Source organism: Giraffa tippelskirchi, chromosome 9, assembly GCF_054371585.1.
Source record: "Giraffa tippelskirchi isolate mGirTip1 chromosome 9, T2T-mGirTip1v1.2.pri, whole genome shotgun sequence".
Taxonomy (NCBI): domain Eukaryota; kingdom Metazoa; phylum Chordata; class Mammalia; order Artiodactyla; family Giraffidae; genus Giraffa; species Giraffa tippelskirchi.
In genome coordinates, this window is record NC_137283.1 from 50,820,173 (window position 1) to 50,843,590 (window position 23,418).

Consider the following 23,418-nt stretch of genomic DNA (forward strand, 5'->3'; position numbering starts at 1 on the left):
TCCCTGTTGCTGAGGCAAGACCTTCCTAAATACCCTAGGGAATGTTCTGTGAATCTTGAGTTTTTCCAGTCTGGCAGATGGACCAAGCACTATTCTTGGTCACCTGTGGCCTTGCAGGCATTCTGATTCGAATCTTCTCAAGAGGTTGTTTGTCTGGATTTCGGGTAGGTTCCCAGCCCAGCATTCAAGGGGGTGCCCTCACTGATCTCTGGAGTTCCAGCTTCAGCATCAGTTCTTGCAATGAATATTCAGGACTGATTTTCTTTAGGATGGACTGGTTTGATCTCCATGCAGTCCAAGGGACTCTCAAGAGTCTTCTCCAATACCACAGCTCAAAGGCATCAATTCTTTGGTGCTCAGCTTTCTTTATAGTCCAGCTCTCACATCCGCACATGACTACTGGAAAAACCATAGCTTTGACTAGATGGAACTTTGTTGGCAAAGACGTCTCTGCTTTTTAATATGCTGTCTAAGTTGGTTATAGCTTTTCTTCCAAGGAGCAAGCATCTTTTAATTTCATGGCCACAGTCACCATCTGCAGTGATTTTGGAGCCCAAGAAAATAAAGTCTGTCACTGTTTCCATTGTTTCTCCATCTGTTTGCCATGAAGTGATGGGACCAGATGCCATGATATTCATTTTTTGAATGTTGAGTTTTAAGCCAGATTTTTCACTCTCCTCTTTCACTTTCATCAAGAGGCTCTTTAATTCCTCTTCACTTTCTGCCATAAGGGTGGCATCATCTGTGTATCTGAGGTTATTGATATTTCTCCTGGCGATCTTAATTCTAGCTTGTGCTTCATCCAACCTGGTATTTTGCATGTTGTACTCTGCATATAAGTTAAGTAAGCAGGGTGACAATATACAGCCTTGAGGTACTCCTTTCTCAATTTGGAACCAGTCTGTTGTTCCATGTCTGGTTCTAACTGTTGCTTCCTGACCTGCATACAGATTTCTCAAGAAGCAGGTAAGATGGTCTGGTATTCTCATCTCTTTAAGAATGTTCCACATTTTGTTGTGATCCACACAGTCAAAGACTTTAGTGTAGTCAATGAAGCAGCAGTAGATGTTTTTCTAGAATTCTGTTGCTTTTTCTATGATCCAACAGATGTTGGCAATTTGATCTCAGGTCCTCTGCCTTTTCTAAAACCAGCTTGAACATCTGGAAGTTCACTGTGGCTGTATCATATATGATTTCATAGGTAATGGTTTCATTTGCATTGATCTCTAAAATGTCAAATTTCCCTCATGATTTCCTAATTTTTAAAGGTGCACCTTTATCTAGAGTTTTGGCCTTTTTTCAGGAATAGAGTATTTTTTAAAGTTGGTTTTAATGTTATTGATGTGTGGCTCATGAAGAGAATGTGTATCACAGTGGTTCCTTGAGATTATTGATTTTCCTTAGGGCCTTGATTCTGAAAGTTCCCTATGTGTTCAGTAAGAGTGTTCTCTCTCAGTACTTGTAAAATTCATCATAGCGCTGTTAGGTCTAGATGATGAGTTATGAGAGTCAAGTAGCCTATATTTTTGCTAATTTTGCCTACATAAATTGTCAGCTTCCTAAGAGGAGTGTATAAGAAGTCCCTGTTTCCCATAAATTGGTCCCATTTGCTTTCTGTTTTAAAGGCTGTCACTGTATCCTATCCTTTATGTCTTGGTCTTACTGTACATATCTCCCTTTGTCCCGTGTATCATTTTTGCTTTAAACGCTATGATCTAATGACCATGTTGCTATACCAGCTTTTGTTTGTTTGTTTTGCACCAGTGTGACCCGGGCATTTCCCTTTCTATTCCTTTATTTCCTGTGTGTGTGTATTTCTTTGTGTAAGTTTGTCTCTTCAGAGAGTCTATTTCTGGACCTTGGCTTTTTTCCTCCAATTTGAAAGTTATGTTGTCTGGTATGTTCAACTCATTCACCCTTATTGCAGATGCTACTATATTCAGGCTCAAAACTGCCATCTGTTCCTCACTTTGTATTTATCTTGTTTCTTTTGATTTTCTTCTACGTTTCATTGGACAGATTGCATTTGTGTGTTTGTTTGTTTGTTTGTTTTAAGGGCTCCTCTGTTTAGATCACGCTAAGATATCTAACTCAGAATATCTTTCCTTTAAGATGGAAAATTAATCATAAGTCAAAGGCCTTAAGAACACAACCAGAATAGATTAAAGCTCATGGTTGAGGAAGAAGGAAGTGAAGATGTTGGAGGAGCAGCCTTGGGATTAGGCCCTAGGCCTGTGTTCCTGGCAACCGGAGGCCAGGTGCGGAGATGCCGCGAGGGGGCGCCGTAGAGCGCAGAGGCGGTTAGAGGAGCCCATGGCTTCTCTGAGCGACCCCCGCAGGGGCGGAGGCTCCCTGGGCCTCCTGGTCCGGCTCCTGGTCCTTTGGCCCCAACTCAGGGAGACCACGGCAGGCAGGGATTGGACTCGGATGGGCTAGGCTGCTTGCGTGGTGCTGAGGGTGGGGGTTGCTCGCAGGGGGCGCGGGTAGGTACTGGGGACTGGGAGGTGGGGTTCGGGGGTGGGGGTTGGGAATTTGGGTTTGGAGATGGGACGGTTTCCCGGGAAGAAGCCGGTGATGAGGGTCCTTGTTGCGGCCAGCTGCTTTTCTCACTGGACCCTCATGTTCCCAGGTGAGGGTGCCAGACCCAAGGAGGACTGTGCAATGAGCCTGGCAACCTCAGAGGCATCATCAGCTTCAGGGCACCTGAAATCCTTGCAGGTTCCAGTACCCACTGTTGATCCTGTGCCACCCACACCCACAGCGAAAGAGACTGTGGGATCCAGCCAGACCCCTGTATTGGAAGGGTTGCCTCCTCTAGGTACTGCCTCTGTACAGGGCTGGACTTGTGCTTGGAAGCCAGCTGGGATCATGTCCTGGCCAGGGGTGGGGGAGTAGGGGTGGGGTGGGTTGCAGGGTTAGACCATTCTGGATAATTTGAGAGGAAACCTGGCTCTGCTTTGGGAGGCACAGGTGGTGGAGGTGGAGTTGGAAGTGGTGTTGGTGTTGAAGGTGGTGGAGGTGATGGAGAAGGTGGAATGGAGACAGCAGATTCACTCTAGTCCCCTTTACTGAGCCAAGGAGCCTGTGGCAATCGGATTTTGGGGATAATTGGTGGAAAGCCTGCCCCAGAAAGAAAGTGGCCCTGGCAGGTCAGCATGCAGTTCAGAGATCACCACAGATGCGGAGGTTCCCTCATTGCCCCACGGTGGGTGCTGACAGCAGCTCACTGTGTAGAACAGTAAGTATCTGGTGCGGTGGGCTTCATGTGTTGTTTGGGTTACATGAAACAGAGCTGTTCACATCCCCCTACCTGAGCTCCTACCTGAGCTTTCCTTTCTTTACCTTATAATGAAGCCATAGCTCCTAATTTGTGTTCACTGTGAGTGAAACATGAGTCTTGCATTTCTGCCAAGATCCCAGGTGCTGTTCTGTGGTCCTGGGACCTCACTTGGAGAATCACTGACTCCAGTGGTTAGGGGTGAGGAGGGGATGTGGTTCAGAGGGAGAAAAAGGCTGATGGCTGGTATAGGAGACGCGAACAGGCTGGGAAGAACCTAGAGCGGGTGGAGGGGAGTATAGCCCCTCCAGCATCTCTGTGAGGGCGTATTGTCTTCCCACAGCTTTCGAGAGCTTACAGTGAAGATGGGAACCACATATTTATATTCACATTGCAAAACTACAGTAGTCGTCCCAGTTAAACACATCAGTTAACATAAGGATTTTGATTGGAACCTTACCCCAAATGACATTGCCCTTCTTCGGCTGGCCCACTCTGTGAATTATTCTGCATGCATCCAGCCAGTGTGTCTCCCTGAAAAGAATTTTGAAGTGAGACCTGGGACACAGTGCTGGATAACTGGATGGGGCCGAGCTTTAGAATTTGGTAAGACTGGCTGGCAGGATCTGAGGGGGGATGTCTGGTGCCCTGGGGTTGGCCTGCAGGCTGAAGGGAGGGACAGGGAGGCTGGTTCTCTACAGGTGGGCAATGCAGGAGGTGGAGCTGAGGCTGCCTGGGAGTGACTGAAGTGCAGTGGGGCCTCCTGTTAGGTTAGACCTGGGGGCTTGGGTCCCAGTATGGTGAGTCCTCTCCAGGGCGGACTTCAGCTCCAGGATGACAAGCTGTCTGCCAGTCAGAGCTGTCCTGCTCTGGAATTACCTGCCAGGTGGGGAGGGAGCTTCTTGTGCCTGGGTTGTAGGTCTAGCTAGAGCAGCCCTGGGAGAAGGCTGGGTTGGTACCTGTGGGTTGGTATCCCAGAGTCTGTGACCCTGCCCTGTACAGACACCTGTCACTGCTATTGCTGATACTCAGAGTGACAACAGTTGCTTTTGTATCAGGCCTTGTAAGAAGCCTTGTCTCTTTGTGTCCTGATACGTTCCTCCTTCTGACTTGGCTTTGCTTCTTACCTCGTCTGCTCCCTGTGTCAGCAGTTGGCCTCAGGTCCTTCTGTGTCAAATGGGACAGAACCCACTGTCTTTCCTTCTCTAAGAGGGAAGGAGTGTGAATGCCCTGATCAAGACCCACTGTGGGATCTGAATGACCCTGCCCTGTTCCACTCATGCAGATTCTCTTACTCCTGAATTGTCTCTGTAGACCCAACTTCAATGTCACCTAAACTTCAGGAAGCTGAGCAACTCATTATCCCCCTAAAGCAATGTGCTGAGATGGTCGAGAAAGCAGCAAATGAATCACGTAATCGGGTTCAAAAAGGGATGGTCTGTGCCCAGAACATAAAGAACGAAGGTCCCTGTAGGGTGAGTTGACGGGTCCCTTGCCACCTCTGTATTGAGGTTGTCCCCTGAAAGTTTCCTCATTCCCTAGTAGCAGGGCCTGGGTTATCTCCCACCTTCTTTTTCAGCCTTTGCTTTAGGAGATTCAGTAGAGAACCCCTCAAGACATCTGTGAGCTGGCCTGGCCTGTTCCTCCAGTAGGGAGCAGCCCTCCCATCCTGGGGGTGCTGCCAGGGTGCAGTAAAGTGGGGGTGATGATGATAATTTGAGTATATCCCTGCAGGACCAATGTCCAGGGCTTACTGGCCTTATAGCTCCTGTGCGTTCCTAGAACTTGGGAAAGAATAGTATTTCTCAGATGATGTTAAAGTGTTCAGCTCTCAAATGTCATTCACAGAAACCGGGGCCTGGGGAAGGACGTTGGTGCCTGTCTCCCCAGTACTTTCATAGTTGCCAACCTGTTATGATGATTATCTCCTCCATTCTTTTGTTTGTTTCTTTTTTTTCCTCCAGGGAGATTCTGGGGGTCCCCTGGTCTGTCAGTTTCAGAAATCATGGGTCCAGGTGGGGATTGTGAGCTGGGGTGATCGCTGTGGTTTGAAAGAAGTGCCTGCAGTGTACACAGATGTTAGTTTCTACAAAGATTGGATCACTGCAAGAATGAGTCAGGCATCGGGTCTGGACTCTAGATTCCTTACTCTACTACTGTGTCTGTTGCTGCCTCTGGGCATCCTGGCAACCCTGTGATCACCCTGGTCCCTGCCATTCCTGTTTCTGAGTCTCATATTAGCCCTGCCTCTGAGATCCCACTCCTACTCAATGCGCTGTCCTCAAATCCATTTGGGATCCACTGATCCTGTGGAGATCCACATGACAGAGTGGCAGCAAGTGGAGACTGAAATTGTACCTGCCCGGTGCTCCAGGAACCTGCCTCATCCAGGCCTATCTGTAGGCCGTGCTCTGCTTGCCAGGAAGGAGTGGGTGAAACCATCCCAGCTGGATGGACAGTGACCTGCCAGGTGATGCTTCAGGATGCTGCACGAGTCTTGGAGAACATTTTTCCATTGTCACCGGTGAAGCAGTGTTAGACCTGGTACTTTTTCAAACCAGCCTACCTGATGATTGCTGGGAGGGAGTGAGGAGGCCGCGTCATTTCCATATCTGACTCAGTTGTCTGGGTTGGGAGAAGGTCCTCTGCTGCCCGGTGCAGATCACTCTGTGAGTGTTCAGGCTCTGCCGCACAAACCCTCGTGGGTCAACTCAGTTTTGGAACCACCTTCCTAGTGCTGCAGTGGCGACATCTGCACTCACCACTCAGCATTTAGGAGAGTGGAAATTTCAGGTATGAAACTAATAAATGTTTGGCGAGTCTCTCATATGTTCTGAAGCTGTGCTCTCCTGAAGTTTGAGGTGTTACACATAGCATACTAGGAAACTAGTTTCCCATTTAACTGGGGGAGTTTTCATGGCATCCATTACTCTCCAGAAAGTGGGAGATGAGGAGCCTGTGTACTTGGCTGGAAGTATGATGTGTTAGGCAGTGCAAACTGGAACTTCTTATATGCTCCTCTCAGGAAGGTGACAAGTTATGTAGGCAAAATTAAGCAAAAACCCAGAGGAGTTGCCTCTCACAATTTATCATCTAGACCTAACAGTGCTATGAGGAATTTTACAACTACCGACAGAGAACACTTATTCTTATTGAATGCTCAGGGAACTTGCAGAATAAAAGCCTAAGGAGGGACTTCCCTGGTGGTCCAATTTTAGGATTCTGCATTCCCACTGTGGCGGGATGGGGGGCCTGTGTTTGACCCCTGGTCAGGAACTAGATCCTACCTTTTGTAGCTAAAAAGATCATGTGTGCCACAACTAAACACAGCGCAGTTATAATTTTTTAAACGAGCCTATGGAAAATCAATAATCTCAGGGAATCTGTGTGATACACATTCTGTTCATGAGCCACATATCAATAATATTAAAATCAATTTTAAAAAATCCCCTATTTCTGAAAGTCAAAACCCTAGTGAATGGCCATCCTTTAAAAGGGAAATCACGAGGGAATTATAACTTTCCAGTTTCCCATAATTGGTCCCCCGTGCTTCACCTTTTAAGGGCTTTTTCTTATGTGTCTTCTTATGCATCTAACTCATCTAACTCCCTCTGTCCCTTACACAGTCTTCTTTTCATGCTCTCATTTAATAACCAAATGTTAAAATGTTATCCTACCTGTTTTTGTTTCTTTTGCACCAGTGTGTCCTGGCATTCTGCTCTCTATCTCTTTATTTTCCAGGTATCTGTATCTCTTTGTGTAAATTTGTATCTCCAGTGATCTACTTCTGGACCTTGCCTTTTCCTCCAGTTTGAAAGTTGTTGTTTGGTATGTTCAACTCATTCACGCTTATTGCAGATGCTATTATATTTGGGCTGGAAACTGCCATTTTGGCCTGTGGTTTTCTATTTATCACACTTCTATTTGTTTTTCTTTTATGTTTCATTGGGCAGATTGCATTTTTTCTTCTTTTTTTTTTTTAAGTCTCCAGTGTTGAGATCACGCTGAGGCATCTAATTCCTGATATCTCTACTTTAACGTGGAGAACTTAATTACGAGTTCAAGGGCCTTAAAAGCACAACCAGGCTGGATTGAAGAAGCAGAAAGTGAAGATGTCGGAGCCGCAGGCCCTGGCTCTGTGTTCCCTCCAACAGGAGGGCAGGCGCGTAGCCCCCACGAGGGGGCGCCGCAGAGCGCGGAGGCGGCTAGAGGCGGCCATGGCGTCTCCGGGAGTTCTCGGCGGCGGCGGCGGCGGCGGCTCCCTAGGCCTTCTGGTCTGGCTCTTGTTCCTTCGGCCACAGCTCTGTGAGACAGGGCCGGCAAGGACTGGAGGTGGCTAGGCTGCTCTGCATGCGTGGCAGCTGGGGCTGACGGCTGGGGGCTGGGGGGCGGAAGTGGGAGCTGGAGATGGTGCCCTGGGCAGAGGCCGGTGCTGACGGGCCGCTCTCCAGGGAGCTCCTTTCTCACTGGTCCCTCGTCTCCCTCAGGTGAGGGTGCCAGACCCACGGAGGATTCTGCAATGAGCCGGGCAATCGCAGAGACCCCCACAGCTCCAGGACACCTGAAATCTGAGGAGGTTCCGACAGCTCCAGGGCTGCCTACACCCCCAGCGGAAGATGTTTTGCAGACCCCTCCTACCTTTGGAGGGCGGTTTGTACAAGGTACTGCTGCTTTCTGCACAGGGCTCTACAGGCCCGCCTGGAACCAGAGGCAGCACATCCCTGGCTGGGTGACTATCCTGGTGGGTTTGAAAGGAAACCTCAGACCTCAGCGGTGAGGGGGTGGGGCGCAGATGCAGAGATGGTGGTGGTGGTGGTGGAAGGTGGTGGAGGTATTAGAAGGGAGACAGCAGCTTCACCTCCAGCCCCTCTTTTTACTGAGCCAAGGAACATGTGGCCATCGGGAAATGAGGATAATTGGTGGAGTGCCAGCCCCAGACAGAAAGTGGCCCTGGCAGGTGAGCCTGCAGATCAACGATGAACACCTGTGTGGAGGCTCCCTCATTGCTCCACAGTGGGTACTGACTGCTGCTCACTGCATATTTGGGTGAGTGTTTTCGGTTCTGGGCTTGGCCTGCTGCTCAGGCTGTGTGAAGTGGAGCCATTCCCGCCCCTTTCCTCTTCTTCATCTGAAAAAGAGGCCACAGCCCCTAGTTTGTGTTCACTGTGAGTGCTACATGAGTTTTGCATTTCTACCAAGATCCCAGGTTCTGCTCCAGTGGCTGTGGGACCTCAGTTGGAGACCATTGACTCCAGTGGTTAGGGGTCTGCAAGGGGATGTGGTTTAGAGGGAGAAAAAGGCCAATGGCTATCATGTGTGCTAAGTCACTTCAGTCGTGTCCGACTCTGTGTGGCCCTATGGACTGTAGCCTAACAGACTCATCTGCCCGTAGATTCTCTAGACAAGCATACTGGAGTGGGTATCCACGCTGTCCTCCAGCGGATCTTCCAGACCTGGGGATCAAATCCAAGTGTCTTATGTCTCTTGCATTGGCAGGCAGATTCTTGACCACTGAGCAACCTGGAAAGCCCTGATGGCTGTGGTAGGAGATGGGAACAGGATGAGAAGAACCTGGAAGGGGTGGCGGGGGGCAGTGTAGCCCCTCCAGCATCTCTGTGAGGGGCATGTTCTCTTTCCACAGCTTTGAGGAATATACAGTGCGGATGGGAAGCACATTGTTACTTCCCCAATCGGGAATGGTCATTCCAGTTCGAGACATCGTTTGCCATAGCTTTTATGATGTTAGAACTTTGAGTAATGACATAGCCCTTGTTCTGCTGGCCCACTCTGTGAATTATTCTGCATTCATCCAGCCAGTGTGTCTCCCTGAAAAGAATTTTGAAGCGGAAACTGGGATGCGGTGCTGGGTGACTGGATGGGGCCGACAGATGGAAGACGGTGAGACTGGCTGGCAGGATCTGAGGGGGGAAGTCTGGTGCCCTGGGGTTGGCCTGCAGGCTGAAGGGAGGGACAGGGAGGCTGGTTCTCTACAGGTGGGCAATGTAGGAGGTGGAGAGGAGGCTGCCTGGGAGTGACTGAAGTGCAGTAGGGATTCCTCCTGTTAGGTTAGACCTGGGGGCTTGGGTCCCAGTATGGTGAGTCCTCTCCAGGGCGGACTTCAGCTCCAGGATGACAAGCTGTCTGCCAGTCAGAGCTGTCCTGCTCTGGAATTACCTGCCAGGTGGGGAGGGAGCTTCTTGTGCCTGGGTTGTAGGTCTAGCCAGAGCAGCCCTGTTGGTGAGTCTGTAAGGCCTCCTATGTGGGAAGAAGCTGGGTTGGTACCCATGGGCACTGCCTGTCCCGGAGTCTGTGACCCTGCCCTGTACAGACACCTGTCACTGCTATTGCTGATACTCAGAGTGATGACAGTTGCTTTTCTATCAGGCCTTGTAAGAAGCCTTGTCTCTTTGTGACCCGATACGTTCCTCCTTCTGATTTGGCTTTGCTTCTTACCTCATCTGCCCCCCATGTCAAGCAGTTGGCCTCAGGCCCTTTTGTATCAAATGGGACAAAACCCACTGTCCTTCCTTCTCTTAGAAGAAAGGAGTGTGAATGCACTGATCAAGACCCAGAATGTGGGACTTCCTTGCAGTCCAGTGGTTAAGACCCCATGCTTCCACTCCAGGGGGTGTGGGTTTGATCCGTTGGTTAGGGAGTTAAGATCCTGCATGCTGCACAGTGCAGCCAAAAAACTCAAACAAACAAACAAAAAAGACCCAGAATGGGATCTGGGGGTCCCGTTCTATTCTACTCAAGCAAACGTTTTATTTCTGAGTTGTCTTTCTGTAGCCACAGTGCTGCCAAAAAGTCTTCAGGAGACTGACCAAATCCTTCTTCGCCACACGTTATGTAATGAGAAACTGCAGACACGGTTAGGAGATCGCCGCACATTAGTTCAAAAAGGGATGATCTGTGGCTATCACAAAGATCTTAAAAACCCCTGCAAGGTGAGTGGATGGGTCCCTTGTCATCTCTGTATTGAGGTTGTGCAGTTTCCTCATTCCCCAGTGGCAGGGCCTGGGTTATTTCCCACCTCCTCTTTCAGCCTTTACTTAAGGAGATTACCTGGGGAACCCCTCAAGACACCTGTGAGCTGGCCTGGCCTGTTCCTCCAATAGGGAGCAGCCTTCCTATCCTGTGTGTGGTGAAGTTGGGGGTGATGGTGATAACCGTGTAGTTCCTATAACTGAGTTCTTTCTGTAGTCACTTCCTGTGCCAGTGTCAGCATTCACCCACATTAGCTCAGTTTCCCAGCTCACAACTCTGTCACCTAGACATTATACATCTTATTATACAGATGTGGTTCCTCCAGAGACATAAGTTCCAGGTCCCCCTGGGAGTGCCTGTAGGAGCCCTGGGCCCACAGCCTCCCCTCTACCCCGAGCAGCTTTCCTGAGCAGGGGACAGGGGACAGGTCTCAGAGGATGAGTGTTTGGATTCTGGCAAGAGGAGAACATCCCTGTTGGGAGGGGGAGCAGTGAGTCCGAGGCTCAAGGTCTGAAGCACTGGTCATGTTTAGGGAATGGGTTTCAAGTCTGGAGCAATGAGGAGGCCAGTATGGCCAGAGTAGGGGCTGGAGTCAGAATGTGTGGCCTGCAATGCTGTGCTGTGGTTCTTGGTCCTGTCCAGGCAGGCCTGTAGGCCAGGGGTTTGTTTTTCGTGTGGGCAATGGTGCTAAGCCCCAGGTGGGTCCTGGGCTGGTGGGGGTGGGTAAAGGGGTTGTGTTTGAGATTATGTCACCACTTGTTGGTGACCAACTACATGTGAGGATGGGGGTGAGAGAGAGCTTGAGGAGGACTCTGAGTTTATGATGAGCTGGTCGGTGAGGAGGCTACCAGAACAGGGTTGAGGAATGATGTGCAGTATGTGTGTGAGTTGGGGGTTTAGCAAATCTGGATGTGTTTGGAGACAGGGGCCGCTGGTAGAGGATGTAGTTGGATGTGTGGGTTTAGGGCAGGGAGAGAGTTCAGGTGACTCCAGAGGTGAGGACTCTGGAGCCCCCTTGCTGGAATGATAGTGAGACAGTTTCACAGCTGGGGAGGCCCAGGACTGACCAGTGGAATAAACTCTGGCCTTAGAGCCAGAGAAGGGCTCTGGAAGCTACTCACAGTGCCAGGGGATGCCCCTTTAGTTGTTGGGTAATGGGAGGTTTGGAGAGGGGCAGGGGCAGGGGAGGGTTAGGGGCACTGAAGGAGAATTTGAGTATATTTCAGCAGGACTGATGTCCAGGGCTTACTGGCCTTATAGCTCCTGTGGGTTCCTGAGCACCTGGGAAGCAGTAGTATTTCTCAGGTGATGTTAAAGTATTCAGCTCTCAAATGTCATTCAAGGAAACCTGGGCCTGGTAGGTACCTGGGGAAGGACCTTGGTGACACTATCAAGGTCCCTAAGTGCCTTGCTAGAAATCAGCCTTTTTTGATGATGATCCCCTTCCATTCTTGTTTCTTTTTTTTTTTTTTCCTCCAGGGAGATTCTGGGGGTCCCCTGGTCTGTGAATTTAACGACACCTGGGTCCAGGTGGGGATTGTGAGTTGGGGTGTTGCCTGTGGTCACAGTGAATTGCCTATAGTTTATACAGAAGTTAGCCAGTACAAGGACTGGATCACTGATCACATCATTAAGGTGTCCTCTTGTGCCTCAGCTGGATTCTTCATCCTGTCACTGTCTCTGGTGTTGCCCCTGGGCATCCTAGTGACCCTGTGATCACCCTGGTCCACGCTCCCCCCTGCTTCTGAGTCTCACATTAGCTCTGCCTCTGATCTCCCACTCCTACTCTGTGCCATTTCCTCAATTCCATTTGGGATCCACTGACCCTGTGGAGATCCACATGACAGAAAGTGATAGCAAAGAAGGAACCCTGGAAGTTTCCCAGCCTGGTATTCCAGGCACCTGCCTCATCCATGCCTACCCCTTGGCTGTGCTCTGCCTGCTGGGAAGGAGTGGGTGAAACCATCCCAGCTGGATGGACAGAAACCTGCCAAGTGATGCTTCATGATTCTTTATCCACATCTGGGCATCATCTAACAAAGAAGAGACATCATCAATGGTGAAACAGCATTAGACCTGACACTTGATCAAACCAGTCCACGTGGTGATTGTTAGGAGAGACTGAGGAGGCCTCACCGTGTCCACTTCTGACTCAGTTGTCTGGGTTGGCAGAAGGTCCCCTGCTGCCCAGTGTGGATCCGAGTCCCCATCCTCTGCCACACAAATCCTCCTGGGGCAACTCAGTCTTGGAACCCCCTTCTCAGTGCTCCAGTGGCCACATCCAGGCTCACCCCAGGTTGTGCTGAGGCAGTTATGGAGTATGGAGATTTCTGATGTCAGCTGAATAAATGTTCTTTTGTTTTCTGATGCTCTTCTTTCCTTGCAGTTGTGGGGTTGCATATGACATACTCTGTAAAAAACTAGTTTCTCATTTGGCTAAGAAACTATTCATAGTACTCATTAAGCCCTAGAAGGGGAGGTGAGTCCACACCTATTCATTGATGAGTCTAGGGATGGTTTTAGCTAGCAGGTTCCTGCTCCCTGTACTCCTGTTATAGTTATCAGCATGTCTGTGGGGAGCTTTGTACCCTAATTTCATAGCCTTTATAGCTTCGAGTAGAAAATTAAGAGAGACTGGAACTGGGAGTAAATAACTGGGAGTAAAACTTACTCAGGCAGGGGCATGAGTAATATTATTCCTCCTCCCCTGCTTCTGCTTGCTGCTCACCTCCACTTTATTACCAAAGGTCTGCATTCCCATCAGTTCAGCTCAGTTCAGTTGCTTAGTCGTATCTGACTCTTTGAGACCCCATGGACCGCAGCATGCCAGGCCTCCCTGTCCATAACCAACTCCCGGAGTTTACTCAAACTCATGTCCATTGAGTCGGTGATGCCATCCAACCATCTCATCCTCTGTCATCCCCTCCTCCTCTCGCCTTCAATCTTTCCCAGCATCCGGGTCTTTTCAAATGAGTCAGCTCTTTGCATCAGGTGGCCAAAGTATTGGAATTTCAGCTTCAGCATCAGTCCTTCCAGTGAACATTCAGGACTGATTTCCTTTAGGGTGGACTGGTTGGATCTCCTTGCAGTCCAAGGGACTCTCAAGAGTCTTCTCCAACACCACAGTTCAAAAGAATCAACTCTTTGGTGCTCAGCTTTCTTTATAGTCCAACTCTCACATCCATATATGACTACTGGAAAAACCATAGCCTTGACTAGACAGACCTTTGCTGGCAAAGTAATGTCTCTGCTTTTTAATATGCTGTCTAGGTTGGTCATAACTTTTCCTCCAAGGAGTAATCGCTTTTTTTATTTCATGGCTGCGGTCACCATCTGCAGTGATTTTGGAGCCCAAAAAATAAAGTCTGCCACTGTTTCCACTGTTTCTCCATCTATTTGCCATGAAGTGGGACTGGATGCCATGATCTTTGTTTTCTGAATATTGAGCTTTAAGCTGACTTTTTCACTCTCCTCTTTCACTTTCATCAAGAGGCTCTTTAGTTCTTCTTCACTTTCTGCCATAAGGGTGGTGTCATCTGCATAACTGAGGTTGTTGATATTTCTCCCAGCAATCTTGATTCCAGCTTGTGCTTCATCCAGCCCAACGTTTCTCATGATGTACTCTGCATATAAGTTAAATAAACACAGTGACAATATACAGCCTTGACGTACTCCTTTTCCTATGTGGAACTAGTCTGTTGTTCCATGTCCAATTCTAAATTGCTTCCTGACCTGAATACAGATTTCTCAAGAGTCAGGTCAGGTGGTCTGTATTTCCATTTCCTTCAGAATTTCCACAGTTTATTGTGATCCACACAGTCAAAGGCTTTGGCATAGTCAATAAAGCAGAAATTAAAGCAGAAATAGATGTTTTTCTGGAACTCTCTTGCTTTTTCGATGATCCAGCAGATGTTGGCAATTTGATCTCTGGTTCCTCTGCCTTTTCTAAAACCAGCTTGAACACCTGGAAGTTCACGGTTCACATATTGTTGAAGCCTGGCTTGGAGAATTTTGAGCATTACTTTGCTAGTGTCTGAGATGAGTGCAATTGTGCAGTAGTTTAAGCATTCTTTGGCATTGCCTTTCTTAGGGCCTGGAATGAAAACTGACCTTTTCCAGTCCTATGGCCACTGCTGAGTTTTCCAAATTTGCAGGCATATTGAGTGCAGCACTTTCACAGCATCACTTCATGGCAAATAGATGGAGAAACAGTGGCAATAGTGACAGACTTTATTTTTGTGATCAGAGGCTGGATGACATGTCCCCAACACCAGTCTGGGGATTTGGATGTGCCTTCACTGGCCAGGTTTGGGGGTACAGTCACCAACTTAAGGCACTTGGGGGTACTTCCATGGCACCGGCCACTGCGGAGGCAACGAGAGGCCCAACGCTCCGCAGTCATCTTCACGGAGCCCGCAGGAGGTGGGCCTACGTGTTGCTAAGCGTTCATGATTCCAGGGGCATCATCGCGCGTCATTGGCGTCATCACGTGCTGGACGGGCCGTCACGTGTCTGAAGCTCCGTCATATCCGGCAAGTGAGGGTGACGTCGTCGCGGCGTCCGGGGTTCACGCTCGCCGCCGCTGCCGCCGCTAGAGGCCGCCTCAGGGGCCTTATGGCCGCTTCACTGTCCTACCTCAGCGCAGGGCTTGCAGTCTCGAGGCCCTCAGGGCTGAGCCGCAGCTTCCTGCTGCTGCTACTGCTGCTGCTGAACTCGGGTGAGAGTGCCGCTCCCGCTCCAGGTCCTTCTTCCCCGACGCCGCCCGCCTCCAACCCCCAGTAGAGGCCAGGATGGGCCCTGCGCCGCCCGCCAGCCCGGAGCCCCTTCTCCTCTAATGAGCCTTCCGACCTCTCTCAGGGCGGTTCCCGTGGTCCAGGGCTCGCAAACTCCCGCCCTCTCTGTGTCTACTCTTAGGCCCGCCAGCCCTACAGCCTCCTGAGGCCTTGTGGTGCGAGGGGAGTCACCTCTGCGGTGAGGGCTAAGCTCATGGTCTCCACACACTTAAACCAGTGTTGCCTCCTTCACTTTCTTCTCAGACCCTCTGTTCTTCGGAGGGTGCCTCACTAGCAGTGGCTTCCTTCCCTCAGGAAACGCAGGCCCTCAGGTGCTGTCTCCCTTGACTTCCTCAGCCCTGAGGGCCCCTCCAAACCTGACTGTTACCCTTTCTTTAGGAATCAGAGACAGGCCTCCTGTTCAAGGTCAGCTTGCTCACCCCTGCTCTGGACTCTGGGCCCTCTGCTCTCATAGATCTGTATCCTCTTCCTTTCTATTTACTGTGTTTCTTCACCTTGTCTCATCCCCTCACTGCCAGATTTCTCGAAGTAAGTTTTCACTTCATCTTTCCTTGGGGTGCTTCCTCACTTCTCACTTAATCCTTAGCTCGTTCCTGGCATGTATTTGCCCTGTCATCCCTGACCTTTCCACTCCTCCCTCTTTGATTTTCTCTAATCCCTACGTTTCTCTCAGGCCATGCCTCCTGATTCTCCTCCCGTGGTCTTCTGTGTTCCTCCCAGGCCCCCTATGTTCTGTTCATCCCTGACTTATTGGTGTTCCCAGAAGTCTTGTCTGGGTTCCCTCTTTACTGCTCCCTGAGTGAACTCACTTGCCCTGGGTATTGAGCTGCAGCTGCCATTATGTGATGCTCCCTTGTGAAACAATGTGCCTGGATGCACAGCAACATACTGGGCATCTGTTCTTGAGTGACCTAGAGCCATCGCAGCTCCTTGGGTTCCAAAGTTGAGATCCTCTTCTTCCGATAAACTGGGTTCTCTTATTCTGTCCTCTTACTCAGTGGATAGTAGTCATTCTTCTCTAAAATCAGAAATTGGGGAGTTATCCCTAGACTCAGCTATCTTCCTTAGTCCCACATCCAGCTCATCAAGTCTTTTGCCACTGCCACTTCGTTTAGCCCTCATTTCTAGCCTGGCTTCTGCCAAGTCTTTGGTGGAATCTTACTGCATTCAACCTTGTCACCTTCCTATCTAATCTGCATACTGCCTTCACAATACAAGTCTGACCCTGTCACACCTCCACTGGACTTCCTCCTCCCAGAGTCTCACCCAGGCTTCTTGGCCTGACATATGAAGGCACTTTTGATTGACCCCTGACTTTCTTCCCCTGGTGTCATTTCTTGCCATCGCAGGCTTTGTCCTTTATCCTCTAGAGTCTCCAGCTTACACCATGATGTTTCTTTAATAAAGAATGTCATTGTCACTTTTCATTTCTGTTTTACTCTCTCATCTTTAAGATCTGGCACAATAACCCCTCTTTCCAGAATCCTCTCTGTCTAACTCTCTGTCGTCTTCTGGGCTTACCTGACACCTGGGGCCTTGTCCCCACATTGATCTCACATGAGTGACTGTGTGTTTACTTGTGACTTCTCAGCTGGACAACCTGCCCCTCAAGAGCAAATACAAGATGTATTTGATACGTTTGTGTCCCCAACCCCCAGCCCCTTGGCCTTGGGCTCCAGGGCTGGGAACAGAGTGGGAGATTAGGAAATAATTGGTGAAGGACTGAACTAATGAAAAATGTACTTCTTCAGTGTCATCCTGTTACAACCTCTTATTTCATATTTCATCTCTGTTCCCTGTTTCTCCTCCAGGTTACAAAGGAGACAGCACCAAACCAGGTGGGTAGGGTAAGACCGTGCCTCAAGAAAACCTTGGATCCTGGGAGGGTATATTCTGAAGAGGGTCACAGAGATAGTGTTTCTGGGTCTATAGGAAGCAGAAACTCAGTGTGAATGGGCTGCTTTCTAAAGAACAACCTGTGCCTACCAGGAAGTACAGATTCAACAGTACACAACGAAAGAGTATCTGGGCCTCCTGTGGGAATGCAGAGATTCTTCAAGTTCAACTCCGGCTGTATCCCATCAGGGAACATGCCCAGGAAGAAACCTTTTGAGCTCTGAACTGTTCATTTGCAAATGGAGCCTCTTGGGCCTTATGGAAGTGTCTGCAGAGCCTGGCTCTTCTGGGATCTTCCTGTCTTTTTCCTTAGACTTTAAGGGTGGAGGGTTGTGTTGCTCCTGTTTGTTCATAGGTTTCCATCGTCACAGGTACACCCCGATTTATTGTGGATTGTTTGGTTGATTAAGTTCGTTATTTCTTCTTATATCTTTGCCCCACCCCTATTCCTTCTCTTCACTCTCCTCCCAACCTTTCTTGTGTGTTCAATGCATGTCTTTGTGTTTTGGTATAAATGCATATTGTGGTTTTGTGTGCATATATTTTTAACGTACATAAACAGTATGTGCTCTAGCTCTCTTTCTGTTTCCTCCTCTTTTCATTTAGCTCCTTTAAAAAATATATTCCTTGGAAATAATTTTAAACGTACAAAAGACTGTAAATAGTACAAGGAACACACACATATACATAATTTTTTTCAGAATCAGTTGAGAGTATCATACAACTCTTAATCTCTGAATACTCTGATGTGTATTTTCTAAGGATATTCTCTTAGGTAATCACAGTACAACCTATGAATTTCAAAAATTTACATTGATATCATATTTTTATCTATTGTCCATATTCTAATTGAGTCAGCCCTCTGCATTCCTACCAGCAGTTTGTGAAGGTGTATATATTGTTAATAGACCTCCCACCCCTTGGCTTCATCCAGCTTTTGCCTATCTAATAGATTAAAAAACTGACTCTTTGGTTTAATTGAGATTTTTCTCATTACTAATGAGCATGTCTCATTGTGCTTTTGGCCTCTTGAATTTCCTCTTCTGATAAACTGATTGTCCTTATCCCTTTGTACGTAGTCTATTGTTCTTTTTTTTGATGATTTCCTCAAGTTCCTTGTATATTCCTAACAAAAGCATTGATTTTAGACATTGCAGATATTACCTACTAATCTGTCATCTGTCTGTTAACCTTGTTCCTGGGGTCAAAAATCCTTGATTTTTATGTAATCATGTTAATCAGTTTAATGCTTTTATGGGTTGTGGTTTGAGGTTTGTTTAAAGAGTCCTTTTCCATCCCATGTCACGTGTTTGGCTGTTAACTTTACAGTTTTACCTGCAAGGTCTTCAAGTACTACTAGAGAGGAATTGAGTTTTTTCTTATTTATTTTATAATGAGCCAGTTTTCCAGCACCATCTGCTCAGCAATCCGTCATTTACTCAGATCGTGGTAGCTCCTTTATTTACATTAAGTTCCTGTATTCTGAGGAACAATTTCAAGTTCTCTGTTCCTTTTTTGGGGTCCACTTGTCTGTCCTTGTCAGTACCACAGTTTTTGTTACTATGGCTTTGATGTGTGCCTTAGTATCTGCTAGGACAAGTATCCCTTCTTTGCTCTACTTTATGGACCTTTGTTTTTCTATTTCAATTTTAAAGTAAGTTTATCAAATTTCTTACAAATTCGAACTGGGAAAGTGACTTTACAGATTAAATGGCACCCCACTCCAGTACTCTTGCCTGGAAAATCCCATGGACGGAGGAGCCTGGTAGGCTGCAGTCCATGGGGTCGCGAAGAGTCGGACACAACTGAGCGACTTCACTTTCACTTTTCACTTTCGTGCATTGGAGAAGGAAATGGCAACCCACTCCAGTATTCTTGCCTGGAGAATCTCAGGGATGGGGGAGCCTGGTGGGCTGCCGTCTGTGGGGTTGCCCAGAGTCGGACACAACTGAAGCGACTTAGCAGCAAGCAGCAGCAGCAGCATCTGAAATATTTAGTTATTCTATTTAAAAACAATGGGTCTTTCTCCATTTATGCCAGTCATTTTCAGTGTCCTTTATTAGAGTTTAAAATGAATTGCCACAGACATCTTGCTTAGTGTTGAATAATTGAATTCCAGGGTATTTTATAATTTTTAGCTATAAAATATATCTTATTTTGAATATAGTTGTGCTATAACCAGGTTGGTTGGGGTAGAGAAATGTTACTGATTTTACAAATCACACACACAAAAAGTGCACAAATCATGTGCCCAGCTCATGAAATGATCACACAGTGGATGCATCTGTGCAGTCCCCACCAGTCAGAAAGTAGAGTGGTACCAGCACCCAGAAGCTCCCTTCTGTCCTCCCAGATACTTCCTTTGCCCTCCTCCCACAAAGTATCATTACTCCTGGCTTCTGAAAGTATAATTTTTTTGGTCTGTTCTTTAATGTTGTATGATGTTTCCTGTAGGTTTGTTGCATGTAAATTTTATAAATAAGGATTTTCTTTCTGTTCCTAGTTTGCTAAAGTAAGAGTTTGTTTTGTTTTTTAGTCATAAAGCTGTGTTGAATTTTTGAAATGCCTTTTTCTATATCTGTTGAGAAAAGCATATGATTTTTCTTTAGAGAAAAAGAACTATTTATGTGGAGAATACACCAAGAGTGTTTCCACTGTGGACTGCCCTTGTGCCCTGGGACAATCTCTACATGATCATGGTTCATTATTTTAAAAAATATAATATCGGCTAATATTTTATTTACAATTCTGCATGTATGTTCACATTCATACAGTCATACAACTTGATTGTTGAAACTACTTGCAAACTAACAGTGTGTAAGCTGTGAGTGGGAGGCCTCTGTTGGCTCCATGCTCGGGCTTTTTCTTGAATCCTCTGTGTAAAGATTTCTGACATAGAAGTCTGGAGATTTTCTTGACTCTGAGTAGTATGGGGAAGGAGACTTTTTGCATTTAAGAGATGCAGAAAACCTTTTAAGAACATGGCCTGAGGACATAAGAAAATACATTTCCTCTCTTGGGGCTGCTTCTATGCTTCTCCCATGTTTTGAAGTTCTGTGCTTTTTGCTCCCTGTGTGTCTCAGTATCTCTCTCCTCCTCCTGTCATGTCTCTGTTTTGATGCTTTTTATCTCTGTTATTGTCATTTTCTGTCCAGCTCAGTGCCTTTGGGTAGGAGGCTGCTCTTCTCTCACCTTTAGTTTCCCCTTCTTTGAAATGGAAACAAGTCCCCAAGTTTACAGCCTTGTGCAAATTCCCCTGGGGGCATCTTGGTCTTAGTCATACTCAGCCTCCTCTGGCCACTGTATCTCCCTGGCACACTGTTCCTGAAGCTTGTGGCCAACCTTGGTGGCCGAAGAATTTGGACATGGCCCGCCATTGGCCCTGGGAAGTGAGCCTCCGAGTGGAAAATGAGCACGTGTGTGGAGGGGCCCTCATTGACCTCAACTGGGTGGTGACTGCTGCCCACTGCATCCAAGGGTGAGTATGGCCTCTGGAGACCCAAGACTGTAAAGGACCCAACCTAGACTCCTTGTTTCCTCTGTGAAATAATGTGGGAATATAGGAGGTTGAGGGAGCAGGAAGGGATGTCCAGAATAGGAGAGAGTCACTCTCATGATCTCACAGAGGCCAGGGAACTGAGCCAGGGCATGAACCCAAGCAACAGAGACTATCCTAGCCAGGGCAACAGGCAAACCCAGCATGCACCCCACCCCTCACACACATGAGAACCTGCGTGCATGCTAATAACTGCATGCTTAAACACACAACACATAGACCAGGCCACTTGATCAGCTCCACTGATGAATGAGGAGGCAGTCATGTCTCTGACCCTGAGGGCCCCCAGGCTAAATGGGCAGGATGGAGTGAGCAGGGCAAATCAGGCAAGACTTCTGCTAACAGGAGCATCCTTGGTGGAGGTAGGAGCATAGTGTTGCTTGAGAACCTGACATCCACCAGATGGGGCTCTGTGTCTCCTGTAGCACAAAAGAGTATTCAGTGATTCTTGGCACCTCCAAGCTGATGCCCCTGAACTCCACGAGAACCCTCTTGATCCCTGTGAGGGACATCATTATGCACCCCAAGTACTGGGGCCGGACCTTCATCATGGGCGATGTGGCCCTTCTCCAACTTCACAATCCTGTCATCATCAGCAAGTATGTGCAGCCCATCTGCCTTCCGGAGCCCAACTACAGCCTGAAGGTTGGGACACAGTGCTGGGTAACTGGCTGGGGCCAGGTTAAACAGCGCTTCTCAGGTAAGGAGGATGGGGTTGGGGGTCAGGTATGGCACCCCAGAGGGTACACTCCATTCTGTTGGGGTCTTGCCTGCTGAGTCCCTTCATGGTGCCTCTCACGAAGCTGTTACCTCTGACCCCTGGTTCTTTGGATGTGTTAGGATTGCTCCTCACATGAGAACTGTTGCCATGGTTTACACCATTGCACTTGCTGTGGGCACTTAATTTAGACCTAGGAAAGCCTGATCATTTGCTTCTTTCAGAAGCTTAGAGTTAGGGATTCATAAATTCATTCACTTATTCGTTCTCCTGACAAATGTCAATATTCAGGCATCTGCCACATGCCAGACTCTTGGCACTGAGGGTGTATGTCCTGCCTCTTGGGAACTCATAACTGAGTGTGGGTAGGGGCACAGAATCACAAGGAAAGAGGCAGAGACTTTGTCAGGTGATCATGAGAGTAAGTCAGGAGGAGTCTGGGATGAGCGCTGGGCAGAGGGTCTGCCTGAGGTGCCAGAAGGAGGAGTGAGTGTCAATCAGGTGACAGAGGGCACAGCCGGTACAAAGCTCAGAGGCTGGAGAGAAGCAGCATGGTGTTGGGCTCTCAATTTCGGAGTAGTTGCACTGAAACTTGTATTGTATACTGCTCGGTTCAAAAGCAAAAGATTCCCAGAGAAAAGGATTTTGGAGTAGAGCTTTAGAGAGGTGCTTGTCAGACATGGTCCACACCACAGGGGAAGGGCCAAGTGAAGGAGGGCCTGGAGACGTGAAGGGCTGTGGCCAAGTCTCGATGCTGGAGGTGACAAGACCCTGGGAAGAGGCAGGGTTGAGTGGAATGAGGAGTCATTTCTCACCCCAGTGGATTCCTCCACAGCCAACTCCACGCTGGCCCCAGAGCTGCAGGAGGCCGAGGTGTTTATCATGGACAACAAGAAGTGTGACCAGATTTACCGTAAGAAGTCCCACATCCCCCGCGTTGTCCCCCTTGTGCTGGGGGATATGATTTGTGCCACGAATTACAGAGAAGACTTGTGCTCTGTGAGTTTCTGGGAGGTTCTGGCAGCTGTCCTTTGGTTGGGATGACTCCAGATAGGGGGGCAGTTCCCCAGGGAGGGGTTTGCTTGGCCTCCCTCTTTGTCGTCATCATCAGGCAGAGCCCTTCTCCCATCTTCCTCCTCCGTGACTTTGATTTTTGCCTGATGTTCTGGGGTAAGGTCCTCAACTGAGGAGTGAAGGAAGATTCCAGGTAGTGAGATCCTCAAGGAATGAAACAAGCTTCCAAGCAGAACTCAGAGGGTGGGCATTCTGGGTCACCCAGTCCCTTGGGCCCCAGCTGGACCGGGAGCCTCCATCACTTCTTTCTCTTTGCCTAGGGGGACTCTGGGGGTCCATTGGCTTGTGAAGTCGAGGGCAGATGGATTCTTGCTGGGGTGTTGTCCTGGGAAAAGGCCTGCGCCAAAGTACGTAATCCCGGCGTGTATACTCGTATCACCAAATACAGCAGATGGATCAAGAAGCAAATAAGCAATGGGATTCTCTCAGTTCCCTGCACCTCTGCCTGGCTCCTACTCCTGTTCTGGCTGCTGCAGCCCCACATGGGCCCCTGATCTTCGCTTTCCCTTCTCCATGCTTTGCCTTTGCTGAATGAGGCCAGATCAAGATTAGATCAAGGTCATGGGTCTGTATTCAACAAGAGTCAAGATGGGGAAAACGTGGTCCCTGGGACTGAGTCCAGCTTTGGCCTCCTAGTTGGGAGGGAAGTGGTGGATGACTAGGCCTTGAGTGACCAGGAGAAAGGCAGTGTGGCCTAGAAGCGCTCTGGAATTGAGGACCAGGATAGCAGGGATTAAATTTGTGAAAACATAAGCTGACTCTGTTCTCTTTTCTGGGTGGCCCTGGGGATTGGGGGTCGGTGGGTGGGCAGGGCCTCCTGGAATTAATTCTCAGGAGGCTTCCCAGAGTGGAGACTGTTGGTTTTTGCTAAGCCACTTGTGCTGGGTCTTTGGGAAAGGGCCTGGGCCAGAGGCATCAGTTTTCTCAACTGTAAAGTGGGCGTGAGGGGAGCAACTGAGACATGCACTGAGGTGACAGTATTCCTACTGTCCTATCGTGCTCTAAAATCAGCTTTCTTTTTTTTTATAACTGGCATATAAAAAATGATTACAAAAGTCCTGTTCCTATATTTTTTAAAAATTAAAAATAATTAAAAGCAATATCTGAATTTTTGTTG

At 48.4% G+C, this 23,418-nt stretch overlaps 3 protein-coding genes across 10 annotated transcripts; all 3 read left to right on the forward strand.

Moving 5' to 3' along the window:
* The first annotated feature begins 2,286 nt into the window (after nt 1–2,286).
* On the forward strand, nt 2,287–6,104 carry LOC145521863 (serine protease 42-like). Its single transcript, XM_081530866.1, has 7 exons — nt 2,287–2,410; nt 2,630–2,818; nt 3,079–3,238; nt 3,621–3,687; nt 3,718–3,883; nt 4,592–4,752; nt 5,242–6,104. Exons 1-7 carry the CDS (start codon nt 2,314–2,316, stop codon nt 5,473–5,475), a joined length of 1,074 nt encoding a protein of 357 aa, XP_081386992.1. The 5' UTR covers nt 2,287–2,313; the 3' UTR covers nt 5,476–6,104.
* On the forward strand, nt 5,304–12,631 carry LOC145520142 (serine protease 44-like). Of its 4 annotated transcripts, XM_081525915.1 has the most exons (8): nt 5,304–6,070; nt 7,019–7,105; nt 7,262–7,609; nt 7,765–7,938; nt 8,164–8,323; nt 8,919–9,175; nt 10,067–10,224; nt 11,744–12,631. In XM_081525915.1, exons 3-8 carry the CDS (start codon nt 7,390–7,392, stop codon nt 11,978–11,980), a joined length of 1,206 nt encoding a protein of 401 aa, XP_081382041.1. In that variant the 5' UTR covers nt 5,304–6,070; nt 7,019–7,105; nt 7,262–7,389; the 3' UTR covers nt 11,981–12,631. The 4 variants fall into 4 exon arrangements, with proteins under 4 accessions (XP_081382041.1, XP_081382042.1, XP_081382043.1 ...); XM_081525916.1 differs by lacking the exon at nt 5,304–6,070 and having other exon boundaries at nt 6,979–7,105; XM_081525917.1 differs by lacking the exon at nt 5,304–6,070 and having other exon boundaries at nt 7,104–7,582.
* Nucleotides 12,632–14,817: 2,186 nt separating this feature from the next.
* Nucleotides 14,818–23,054, forward strand: LOC145520144 (serine protease 45). 5 transcript variants are annotated; one of them, XM_081525923.1, is made up of 6 exons: nt 14,818–14,981; nt 16,869–16,895; nt 16,990–20,431; nt 20,935–21,209; nt 22,063–22,226; nt 22,562–23,054. In XM_081525923.1, exons 3-6 carry the CDS (start codon nt 20,319–20,321, stop codon nt 22,793–22,795), a joined length of 786 nt encoding a protein of 261 aa, XP_081382049.1. In that variant the 5' UTR covers nt 14,818–14,981; nt 16,869–16,895; nt 16,990–20,318; the 3' UTR covers nt 22,796–23,054. The 5 variants fall into 5 exon arrangements, with proteins under 5 accessions (XP_081382049.1, XP_081382047.1, XP_081382050.1 ...); XM_081525921.1 differs by having other exon boundaries at nt 17,047–20,431; XM_081525924.1 differs by having other exon boundaries at nt 20,109–20,431.
* The last annotated feature ends 364 nt before the right edge of the window (nt 23,055–23,418 follow it).